This window comes from Dermacentor silvarum, chromosome 1 (assembly GCF_013339745.2).
Source record: "Dermacentor silvarum isolate Dsil-2018 chromosome 1, BIME_Dsil_1.4, whole genome shotgun sequence".
Classification (NCBI taxonomy): Eukaryota; Metazoa; Arthropoda; class Arachnida; order Ixodida; family Ixodidae; genus Dermacentor; species Dermacentor silvarum.
Window position 1 is genome coordinate 112,755,356 of NC_051154.1, and position 13,046 is coordinate 112,768,401.

At 44.1% G+C, this 13,046-nt stretch overlaps 1 protein-coding gene across 2 annotated transcripts in view; it reads right to left on the minus strand.

Annotated features, from left to right (window-relative positions):
* Window positions 1-2,403: 2,403 nt before the first annotated feature.
* Window positions 2,404-13,046, minus strand: part of LOC119435315 (uncharacterized) — an 80,876-nt gene continuing 70,233 nt past the window's right edge. For both annotated transcript variants that reach the window (XM_037702229.2, XM_037702218.2), the window contains 3 exons: window positions 9,664-9,731; window positions 6,847-7,269; window positions 2,404-3,247 (listed from right to left, as the gene is read on the minus strand). In XM_037702229.2, the coding sequence (XP_037558157.1) occupies window positions 2,573-3,247; window positions 6,847-7,269; window positions 9,664-9,731 (1,166 nt within the window). In that variant the 3' untranslated portion in view covers window positions 2,404-2,572. The remainder of the gene's footprint in view (window positions 3,248-6,846; window positions 7,270-9,663; window positions 9,732-13,046) is intronic.

Genomic DNA, 13,046 nt, shown 5'->3' on the forward strand with positions numbered 1-13,046 from the left:
CTTGACGATTGCGTATTTCCAAGGAGGTGCGCTTCCCGACGTGACCAGACCCATCGAGCCCTGCTAACTTTTCTGAAGGACACTGACTTGGCCTCCCGTTTATAGACATTATTTGTATTTGTTTTGTTCTGTCTGTGTCTCCATCATTTCTTAATTTTCTCTTTCCTCATATTTTCATTTCCTCTATTCCCTCCTCCTGAAAGAGAAGGCAGGTGTTGTGCCCCTCTCGGTGGCAGTTGTCAGCTTGCACCCTCCCTATTTCCTTCTTGTCCTTGTGTTATATGTGTACAAACCAAATAATAATAATAATAATAATAATAATAATAATAATAATAATAATAATAATAATAATAATAATAATAATAATAATAATAATAATAATAATAATAATAATAATAATAATAATTTGCCCCTGTGGACTCGAACACTTTCACCATGTCTCGTTTGCGTTTGTTGACTCCGGATGTACGGATGCATCTCCCGCCCGGATTACCACGACGTGAACAGACCATGCTGTACGGTCTGTGGCTAGGTGTTGCATTTACGAATTAACTCATATGCCTTCCGTATTGGAATGGCCAACAGCACCACGGGTGACATGTGCAGCAGCGATGAGACGCTCGAACACATTATCTGTGTCTGTCCGCGCTTTTGTGCGGAGAGACAAATGCTGTGCAGAGCGCTGGACCGATTGGACAAACGTCCACTAACGGAATTAAAAGCTTTAGGGTCAATGCTCCGAAAGAACATCCGCGCCGAAGGCCTTACTCGCGCTACTAAGGTTCCTGCTATAGTGTACTAGCCTAATCTAGCACACTATAGTTGCTGCGGTCTACGGGCCTTCACGGTAGACGTTAAGAACGCCGGCCCCTACCGCTCTATAGTGTACGCGGTTTGTGCTTGTCTCTCTTTCTCCCCTCCCCCTCTCTTTTTATCGCCCTACTCCTTCCCCTCGTGCAGGGTAGCCAACCGGAACTACCTCTGGTTAATCCCTGCCTTTCTATGCATTTTTTCTGTCTTTTTTCACCGACGTCCCCTGGCGAATTGAAAAACCAATATTCATGTAGTATTGCGTTGTTTTCCCCTCCATACACTTTCGGAATGGAAAAGGGCGTCAATTAAAGGGTCACTAAAGGGAACAATTATTTCTTCTGTATCAGTAGCTTACCCTTCCACAATACCCAAAACACCACTCTTAAACCGAGAAGCCGCTTGGCAAGCCAGAAAGAAACGAAAAACACAGAGGCGAGTGGCGACGCCACCTTGAAGTACCCGCACCAGCTCACCGTGACGTCGTAGATTTTGACAGCGTCTCCTAGGCCTCAGTTAATTCTTTAGTGGTAAAGATTGACTACATTGGGTTCTAAATGAGCCCAATATTGAATATGGCAAGTTTCGCGATTTTTTATTGAGCCAACGTGGCCCAGACACAAAAAATTACTTTATAAGTCGTGACGTCACACTTAAGTGCTGACGTTGGGCTTCCCGCGCGAAATTAAAAAAAGATAACTCTGAGCTTCATTTTGTCTTCTAATAATTGACCTATTGCAGTGTAATTAATGACAGCAGAGTTTTCGAAGAATACTTTATCAGTCTCAGTTGATTTATTGTTTTGCTTTAGTGTCCCTTTAAGTCTCTTCATTGTCTCTAACAAATGCAGCACAGGCGAGCTGCAGCAGTGGCACTCTGTGATCGTGACGGAGTCAGTGAAAGATTCGTACGTATGTGACGCTTCTGCGAAGTTCCAAAAGACGTTAGTCAAGTTGTACGGTCAAGTTGTCTGCAGCAGCTATTATACTGCTTACCTCTGAAGCAACGATAGTCGCACATATTCGCTAAGGAATATTTTGCGCTATAGAAATTCACACCACGCCAGATCTTTATATTACATGCACCTTTACTCTCGGCGTAACGAGCGACTATGTGCAATGAGGAAAAAAAAATGTGTACAGGAACGAAGCAATGCAAAAAGAAGAGATTCACACGTTTTCTTCTTTTTTTATGGTGGGGGTAAGCGTGATTTTTCACAAAACATTGTGTAGCTTTAAATATATCCTGTGTTACGCGTATTCCTTTCGATCAGGTAAACAATGCGGCATCTAGCCCGAAATGCCGTTGTCCAGCAGCATTGCTCCAGGGACGGCGCTTGGAGCGTACGGCATTCGAGTCCGTAAATTTCGCAGAGGCACTCAAGGGACCCAAGAAATGCGGCATACGCGCCACCGGTACTAATGGTCCTGGGTTAGGTGCTAAATTTATGATTTCGTTACGAAAAGAGGCAGCCATTTCGTTCTACTGAATGAACGCGACCTTGCCGTAACTGGCGACGCAGACCTCTCTAACTCTGAGTTCGGTGTTGCCGGAGGAGATTCAGTTTCATCACTAATAGAGAGGGGCAAGGTCTGTCGGCAGAGTTGCCCAATGGCCGAATAGTCTTTTTTCTTTGGACGACGTAGTCTAAGTGAAAGAAAACTTTTCTCTGTAGGCTCTTGTCTGAACTTCCGATGCTGCGTCAGTCGGGTCTTCATGGGAAAATTCCAGTTTTTGGTTCTGTTCTAAAAGCGCATCTACGTTACCAACTGCTAAGTCGTGACAGGGGGAGGGTGGACTTTCGGCTGCAAAAGGAAAATGCAGTGACTCCTTGTTTCGATGAAGCAAGCGCTTTTGCGCTATCTGGCAGCGCCACAGGAACCATCATCGATGTAAGTGGAATGTAATAAGAACTTTGTCCATGCCTGCTTAACGTTAGCGATTCCTTGTGGTAAGCATCCCGTGACGGGCTCTGTAGACTTGAAGATGTGCTTTCTGAGGACTTGTGGCTTCTTTGGGCTTCAGAGTGACAAGGTTCCTGGGAAATCCACAAGTCTGATTGGTCATGCTCATGATCCGTCAATGAACGTTCTTTTCTAACACGCCTCGCTGCTTTCGACTTACACGTAGATTCGTAGTCCCTTTCTGTTACGTCAGACAGTGCACCTCGGTCTGTCTTTGCATGATCATGATCACTCAGACTGAATGAAATGCGGTGTGGACTGTTGCTAAGACGTCCTTCCGTTCCGCAAAGTTCAGCCGTTTCATTTCTTGCGTTGCAGCTTGTGGGCGAATCCGAACGTGCTTTTTGTAGTGGGAACGCAAGTCTTAGGTCCTGACTGAGGCGGGCTGGTACATCTGTGCTGTTAGGCTTGTCTCTTTGTGCAGCAATCTGGTCACGACGATCACGGCTCTTCCAAGCGAGCGTGTACGCGACCTGCAGATAGAAAAAAAAAGCGATTATTAGGACGCGGCACTAAAACGCATGCGCAATAGTTGAAAAAAATTCTGGGGTTTTACATACCAAAACCACGATCTGATTATGAGGTACGCCATATTGGGAGGCTGTGGGTTAACGTTAACCACTTGGGGATCTTTAACGTGCACCTAATGCATGGCACACGGGTGTTTTTGCATTTCGCCCTCATCGAAATTTGATCCCGTTACCTCGTGCTTCGAAGCGCAACACCATAGCCGCTAAGCAACCACGGCGGGTAATAGTTTCTGTAAAGCAGACAGTGATATTCACGGCTATAGATGCGTAAGTGCTGTTAGGGTTCTACGAACGGGTTTTTATTAGTTGTCCCTCCTGAACGAAGTACACTTGTAAATATCTTCTCACCCTTTCTGCGATGAATTGGCGCTACCATGTGCCGTTATTTGAATAGGAGCGTAATGGTTACACCGTTACACGGTTATCGAAATAGTAAACGAAAAATTGCCAACAGATAAAAAGTAATTGTAATTTGTGTTTAATTGTACGTTTGACTTCGGAAAAATAGTTTTCCAGAGTCAAACATACAATCCCATGCTCTTCCCCTCCCCCCCCCCCCCCAAAAAAAAAAAAGAAACAAACAACAACAACAACAAAAACATCAACAAAAACGTTTTTTGACAGGTGTACGGGCTGTGTACAAACTAAACGACTTAAATCTTTTCAGGTGGTTTAGTTTGTTGGAGTTGTTCATCGGATACAGTGCTCAATATTTTGCACTGCGCATAAGTGCTTAATATGGAATGTAATGAAGCATGTTTTAAAACTAATGACTTATTGACCGTAATGTCAATTTAAACGTTTTAGGGAGTGTTGGAGAGTCCCGACTATGTTGCTTCCAGCAAGTAACCGTATAGAGTGCCGGATTCAATGCACATTCACATTTTTGGACGGCATTTCTTAAGTCTATTGGTTTTGAACAAGGTGCTGAGCGGAAAAACTTTTGAGAAAAAGAAGAGAGGCAAGGCAGACAGGACAGACGCTCACTAGCGCTCGATCTTTCCGTGTGTCCCTTCTTGTGTGGTATCCTGTTTTCCAAGTTTGCGCATTTAGCAATCAGTCACTAGCAACCGATGATTCATTGAAACCTTCCTAATGCGCCACAGAGGCATGCTTGCAATTGGGAGCACACACATGCGCTTCGGACAAGCCAGGCAGTATACAAATACGAAAGGTAAAAGAACAGAAAAAATACAGCGTTCACGTCATGTCACCGATTATATTTTGGCAGTTAATGCGTAAGACCCATGGTGACATCTGACAGCTAGACATAAAGACACAATCATTAAAATATTTTCCCTTCATCTGTTAAGATAACGTAGTTTTTTTTTGTCTGTCAAGCGCACTGAATGTACGCTGACGCACGAGTGAAAAAAGTGTTAATCTGACCAGCTTGCAAACTTTGGTAATCAGCAGGAGCAAGGGTAGGCTGCTGTGTGAAGTTTTGGACTGGCTAGATTAACAACTTTTTTCACTCGTGCATCAGTGTGCCTTCAGTGCACTTGACAGATAAAGAACTACGTTATCTTAACAGGTGAAGGGAAAATATTTTCATGGTTGTGTCTTTCATTATATGAAACCGAGGTTCATTATATGAACCGAGGTGTCAGATGACACCTCGGTTCTTACGCATTAACTAAGAAAAGATAATTGCTGATATGATGTAGGCGCTGTTTTTTACCTTTCGTATTTTCCCATTGCCCGGCCTGTCTTAAGCGCATGTGCGTGCTCCCCAGAGCATGTGTGCCTCTGTTGCGCCTCAGGAAGATTTCAATAAATCCTCGGTTGCTAGTGAGCGTCTGTCCTGTCGGCTTTGCCTCTCTTACTTTTCGCACAAATGTTTTCGCTCAGCGCAATATGCAACACCAACAAACCCAAGAGTCTACCATCCCATTTCATTTGTTTACCTTCCCGGCTTAAAGAGAATAAGTGGTGAGATGCACAGTATACATGCTTGTACACCTTGTATAGTGAACAGGGTATAATTGAATTTATTGTGAGGGTATGATAAGTACAAATACAGAGACCAAAAAGCGTGCTGCCTTTCTCAGAAACGTCACTGCTGGATTGCAGAAAAGAAAGCTGTGTTTTCGTTAGTACTGTGATAATATTATGAATAGCCTATCACTTGCGGTGGATTGTCACTCGCTAGCGACGAGTGTGAGTGTTAACCAGTGTTACAGCACTGCGTGTGTATGGATGTATAGCTGGACATAATTCCGGCAGGACGCATCTCACGATGACTGTCGACGCTAATGCGATTAGCATTCAAACCATGTAGCGACACACCATATTTCTGAAGACACCTTTAATAGCAATCTGTAGTGGTTATTGAGATTTCCATTGCTTCAGTTTCTTGGACGCCACAAAAAAAAAAAAAAAAAGCTTTACTAAATGTGCCCTCCCAACCGCAGCCAGTTTTGCCCCGCTGGCACTGTAGAATTGGTGTTCAGCGTATCTGACTTCAATTGAAACTACGGTGCCATTGGATAAACTTTTCCGTGCGTAAAACTTTAATCTTCATTGTCAGCTGGAAGAGCGCGCGTTCACACTTTTATCAGTAATTTGTTGCCATGCGACGCGACTCACGTGCCAAGCGTCTCGAAGCGCTGGCTTGCACAATTGAAGCTAGTAAGGTTGTTATTTGGGATTTGTTGGCGTGCGTCCATGGCCTAATGGTAGAGCATAGGGATGCAGTGCTGTGGGAACCGGATTCGAAACTAACCGTTGGACATAAAACTTCCTTCTTTTCATTCGCGAGCGAGAGCGTCGCTTCAGGGGTTAGAGAGCAGACAGCAGCAGCACTCCAAAATGGAGGAAGTAGGCTAAGAATGCTAATCGCATCAAAATATTGGTGGCTAAGTGTCTAATTTTGGCGAGGCATGTCTGGCTTGTACAACACGCCTGAACACAACCAATTACATACGTAAACAGTAACTGCAGAGCAGCCGTAGTATAGCCTCCTTATTGCGTTTACGTGAATACGGCAAAAGGGTTCATGACGTGCATGCATCCCCGTCTGGCCGTGTGTCTGTGACCAGCAACCAAGAATTGGAAGGTCCATTAATACGCTCTATTTTCTCTCCCCAACGCTACGAGACCTCTGAACGCGCAAAAAGGTCACGTAAATCAGCAGTTAGATCGAGCTGTGTGAGCTCGACTTACAACTACAACTGCTCGCTTCGAGTGAATATGAATGATTCTTATGATGGCAGGCAACGCAGTTACTCGGCTATTACCGGTGGTAAATAAAGCTGTTCGACAGTAAGGGTACATGAGAAACATACGATGTGTCTGTTAGGTCCAGGCCGCGGTGCACCTGCGCTTTGGGAGGCTTCCGTTAAGTGTTACGAAGAGTGTTGCTGTTTGTTGAAACACTTGGGCTGAACAAATAGATTGTATCAATCACAGCTACGTTTACATCTTAGAGTCTTCGTGTAAACTATGCAGCTAGGCTATGAAGGAACGTTGTGGCTGAGATGTTAGTTTCTGTGTGCAGTACGACTACATTCGGCGTAGCTCCGAGAAGCGCCAAAGCGCACCTCGAGGCTAGAGGTCGACGAGGGATCGTTGAACACGTCATCCTCGTAGTCACCACAGCAGCTCACGCGACGACCGAGCTCGTGATCTCTCTCGAGGCGGCGCCAGTCCCGCGACTCGCCCAGTCGCCTGGCTCCGCCACTGCTCAGCGCCATCCGCGTGAAGGAGTCGTCCTCCAAGCACGAGCTGTCCGACGATGTGGACAGCGTGTCCCGCGCTCGTGCCCAGCAGCTGCGCGGCAGCCTCAGGCCCAGGGCCACGTGCTCGCTGTCGTTGATACTGGAACTCTCGCTGCCGTCGTGGCCTGAGGCCAGCGCCTCAGGAGCCGACCTGTGTGACGGGCTCTCTGACGACGAGGCCAGCGAGTGGCGAGCATTCTCTCGAAAACCATTCGGGCGACGGCTCAGGTCGGCTGTGTCTGGCATCTGAAAACACGTGGAGAGGCGCATTCACGTCTTGAACAGTGCTGCTTTTACGTCTGAACCCCTAGCTCAGTCTTCATAAACCACAGTGAGCAACGCAGGGGAGGTATTGCTAGAGTGCGATAGGCACGTGGATTCTACAATTGCAGCGTTTTAGTTTGCCTCCCGTTGCGCTCATGGTAACATGATAAAGTCACAATACAGTTCGCAAAAAATATAAATGCCGAGGCGGAAGAATCACTGACACCTTTTGCAAGCCTAAATCTGCTTGTAGCTATCATTCTAATGCCCCACGCCATAAATACGCATGAAATAGAGGCCCGTATTTGCAAAGCAGTTCGTACGCTAAGGCGGTTCAAAAACAGACCATGGTGAATCGTCAAAGCGAACATAATTGGGAACGAAACAGACCAATGACAAATAGTTCTAACCAACAGCTTTTAGATCTCAGACCCAGGTTATTCTAATGTTTAAAGAAGCATTAACGCATATTTTTGAAGTTGTAGAAACTCAACTTCACGTTTCTCGGACTTACAAGCATGACACTTAGCGAATACGGATACTGGGAAACATACGAAACTGTATAGTTAAGTTGGTGTTTAAAGTGCTGGACCTGTCAATGTCCACATTATCGTGACGTCCTGAACAAGACCGAATTTGGATGATGTCGCGTGTATCAGTAAAACTTTTTATGACACCGTTGATAAACAAAATGTTGTCCATCCTGGTGCAGCCAAAGGGTCAGAGAGGGATAACATTTTGTTTATCTACGGTGTCATAAATAACCACTTTCCACTTTGTTCATGTCATGGTGCTCACTTCTGCTTTTTCCGCGTTTGTGTGCGTTTATTTTAATGCGTTACCAGCAACCAAGAATTGGAAGGTTGACTATTAGGGTGTCAAAGTGGAAAAAAGTGCATGCACGTGAAACGTCAGAAGCCGGTCACGCCGTACTGGTAGATAGCGGATGGGGGAGCTATATATACAGAGTGTCTCAACTATCATACACCGAGATTTAAAGATATGCAAATGCCACGTAGCTGGACAGAACCAAGATAATGTTGTTTGCCATCGCTTACAGATACTCAGATTATTTTTTGCATTCCACTTCATTACATAATTAGTCCTAATTATTTAATAAACTTCTCAAATATTATAATTATATGAAAAGTGTCAATGAGAAAATTGTAGAGCAACATGAAAAAATCCCTATACAGCTTTCTGTTTATCAATAAGGGTTACATAAAAGTGTTTTCCCGACCGTGGAAGAAGTCCGTGAATGCATGCAAAGTGCCTCAAGCGGCCAATCGCGCGGAAGTTTTGCGTGTATTGGCGGGCTTCTTTCACGCTCGGAAAAACACTTTTATGTAACCCTTATTGAGCAACAGAAGGCTGTATAGGGAGTTTTTCATGTTGCTCTAACATTTCCCATTGAAACTTTTGATCTAATTATATTTGAGAAACTTATTATTAAGACTAATTATGTAATTAGGCAGAATGCGAAAATAATCTGAGTATCTCCAAGCGATGGCAAACAACACTAGCTTGGTTCTGTACAGCTACGTGGCATTTGTATATTTTTAATCTTGGTGCATGATAGTTGGGACACCCTGTATAGAACATATGGGGCAGGAACATGGATGTTAACAAAGAAGCTCGAGAACAAGTTAAGTAACTCGCAAAAGACGATGGAACGAAATATGTTAGGCCTAACGTTAAGAGACAGGAAGAGAGCGGTGTGGATCAGAGAACAAACGAGGATAGCCGATATTCTAGTTGACATTAAGAGAAAAAAATGGAGCTGGGCGGGCCATGTAATGCGTAGGATGGATAACCGGTAGACCAGTATAGTTACAGGATGGGTGCCAGGGGAAGAGAAGCGCAGTCGAGCACGGCAGAAGGTGGGGTGATGAAATTAGGAAATTTGCAGGCGCAAGTTGGAATACGCTAGCGCAATGTAGAGGTAATTGGAGATCGCAGGGAGAGGCCTTCGTCCTGCAGTGGACATAAAAAATAGGGTATTAATAGTATACGCGTGTACAGTGAGCTCCTGAACAACACGTTGCAATGTAGTGAGAGAGAGAGAGAGAGAGAGAGAGAGAGTTAAACAGGGTGGGAAAGGCAGGGAAGTTAACCCGGTGAACAAAGTTTGACTCACGGATCCCGGACCTCAAAGAGGTGGCATAACGCATTTCTCTCGCATTTACCTCTAAATCGCCGATGAATTTTCTTTTCTCTCGTCATTTGATCTGTTGTCATATATTAAATCAGTAGCGGGCCAAACCTATTGCTCGGTTAACCTTTCCACATTCCATTAAGGTGGAGTTCACTTCATTCAGTTCATTGCGGTCTCACCAAGGACAAATTTGGCAAGCAGCCCTCTGGCTTGCATCGTACCTGATTCACAGACGAGCCCCGTGGAGCAGCCTCTTCAGTGAGATCCTCGCCTAGTGCCGAGTTGCTTCCTGCAAAGTAAAGCTTGTCTTTTGAACAAGAACTGCATACATGTACTTGCATCCATTTATGCAGCGTACATGGCCAGCGAAAAAGGGCACGATTGAGAGCTCTGCAATCGAGACACGCTAGCGCGCTGTGACGTCACTTCTTTAAATACTTTTCGGGCTTTCTTCAGAGCTCGGAAGAGGAGGATTCGGAAAACTGAATGAAATTAACCTGCGGGGTTCTGCATGCTTAAAGTGCACAGTGGGTTAAGAGGGACGCCATAATGGAGGGTTCCGGATTATTTTTACCAGCTGCGGTTCTTTAACGTACAGGTCAAGCTAAATACACTAGTGTTTTTGCATTTTCACCGATCGAAATGCGGCCGTCGCGGCCGGAAATGCTGAGCCTGCTCAGCCCGCGGGCTCAGCAGCCCAATGCTATAACCACTGAGCCACCACGACGGGCACACCATAAAAGATGACCTCATGAAAACAACTACATTGGCTATATCCGAAAACGCTTAACTTCGAACACATCTTAAAATGTAAAAGTGATTTTTAAATTGCCACCAAATTTTTAACAAACTAGCTCACTCTACAGCTCACATCAGAAATATCTTGTGTATAGGTCACGACGACTAGGAACACTATGCCGTTGGTCCCGTTCGCATACGATTTTTTTAAAGTTAGGCGCTCCTTACGAGAAATGCACTGTGCACATGGTGTCTTGCTCAAGAAGAAAAACTATGGATCTCCTAGGTTCACACTCGACAGCATGGAAGAAGGCCAGAAAGATTTAGAGACAAGCGGCGCCCTCCGTTTCCAGTATTAGCTTTTTTTTTTACCATACTTCATTCACATATTATTTACAGAACCCTAATTAACTCATACACTTTAAACTTTGCCCTAACATCACCCCTGATGTAGCATTTTCTCTTTAAATATCAACTCGCTGGTGCGTGTGGTTTGCCTAGGACACCATGAAATAATGCGAATGGCGTTTGTACGAGTATAACGTTTTCGAATGCTTATTATAAGTAATTTCCGCCGAGGCCCGAAATTAACCCACGTACTTTAAACTTCGCCCGCACATCACGCATAACAGAAAAGAAAGCAAGAAGTGTTAGGGAAAAACAAAACGAAAGGAGCTCGGAATTAAGTGTAAATTGTGAAGGAGATTAAATGAAAAAAAAAAAAGTTCGCGTGCACAGAATGAATAGCTTGGGCACCGCGCCCAAGAATAAATGCGAAGAATAAATGCGCATCCAAAGGTTAGAGCTGTCTATACTGCCGAAAAAAACAACAACATGAGACGACAGCTGTCAACGCGCGTTGCGTTGTTTAACTTTCTTCACTAAGTAGGATTAAATACTCTGTTATCAGTGCCCTGTTGAGCAGACGTACAAGATGCAAGTAAACAACCTGCATGGGCACAATCTGGGAACACCACAAGTGTCCTGCACACATGCTCAAAAAGTTGGCATGCAAGAGCTTGAAACGTCATTTACGCGAACCAGTCTTATTGGCTTACCAAGCACGTTCGCACAGAGACACAAAAGGAAAACACCGCACACTTTAGAAGGCACTGTAAGGCCACTGTGAACTTAAAGACCAGGTAAGACTAAAATAGCTCGTCTCCGTTTAGTGTGAAACGACCAAGGTTCATGTATTTGATACATTTCGAGCCCTTAAAGATAAACAGGAAATACTAAGAAAGAATAGTGCAACAGGACAGGTAGGACACTGTTCTTTTACTCAAGACCAGCGTCCTCCCTGTCTTTTCTTTTATATTAATACATGATATTTAGGAGATGTTGGTGCCTTGTCTGTTGTCTTCTCGGAGACGCTGGTCTTCAGTTGAAAAAGAGCGTCCTTCCTTTTCTGATGTCATTTCTTCTCTTAGTATTTCCTCTTTCCCCTTAAGTGCTACCAAATGCATCAAATGTAAAAATTCCAACTAGCTCAGCTATCCGCCATAAGGTTCAAGTACTTTCTTTAGAGACAAAGAATGCCTATCTAAGGCCTGCTGAGACGGCCACAAATAATATATGTGTGCTGGTAGTTTTGCAGGCGGTTATTTATTTATTTATTTATTTATTTATTTATTTATTTATTTATTTATTTATTTATTTATTTATTTATTTATTTATTTATTTATTTATTTATTTGCACATACTGCAGCGCAATAAGCGCTATAGCAAAATACCATGCAGCGATAAGGATGATGCGCTAAGGCCATACATCTTGGATGGCGGATACAAAACTTCGGGATGGCCATGAGCGTATAGACCAAGGTAATGAATTCCAGTCTTCAATGGAGTGGGCAACGTTGATGAATTCTGCAGCATTAATGAGAGGGTAGCAGTCGTAATAAAGGTGAATAGGAGGTATATGATGAAGGTTGTACAAGCCTACGCCCCAACCTCCAGTCACGATGATGAAGAAATAAAACAGTTTTATGAAGATGTTCAATTAGCAATGATAAATGTGCAAACTCAGTATACTGTAGTCATGGGCGACTTCAATGCAAAAGTGGGAAAAAAGCAGGCTGGCGAGCAAGCAATTGGAAACTACGGCATCGCTTCTAGGAACACTAGAGGAGAGATGTTGGTATAGAATTCGCGGAAAGGAATAGACTCCGAATAATGAATACCTCCTTCAGGAAGCGCAGCAACAGGAAGTGAACCTGGAAAAGCCCTTATGGAAAAACAAGGAATGAAATAGATTTCATGCTCTTTGCCGACCCCAGCATAGTGCAGGATGTAGAAGTGTTAGGTAGGGCAAAGTGCAGTGACCATATGTTAGTGAGGTCTAGGACTTATCTCAATTCGAAGAGAGAAAGAATAAAGTTCGTCATGAAGAAACAGGCCAACCTAGACGCAGTAAGGGTAAAAGCAGAACAATTCAGGCTGGTGCTCACAAACAAATATGCAGCTTTAGAACAGGAAGATAAAGACAGCATAGAGGTAATGAATGAAACCGTAACTAGGTTGATCTCAGAAGCAGCAATTGAAGTGGGAGGTAAGGCACCAAGGCAACCAGTAGGTAAGATCACCCAAGTAACAAAGGACCTACTAATAAACAGCAAAACATGAAAATGTCAAACTCCAGGGGTCAGATAGAATTCGCTGAATTGTCGAAACTGATCCACAAGAAGAAAGTAAGGGATATCCGAAATTATAACATGGGAAAGATTGAGGAAGCAGTAAAATATGGACGCAGCATGAAATCAGTGAGAAGAAAACTAGGCATAGGACAAGGCAAAATGTATGCACTGAAAGATAAGCAGGGTAATATCATCAGCAATTTCGATGACATAGTAAAAGCAACGGAAGAATT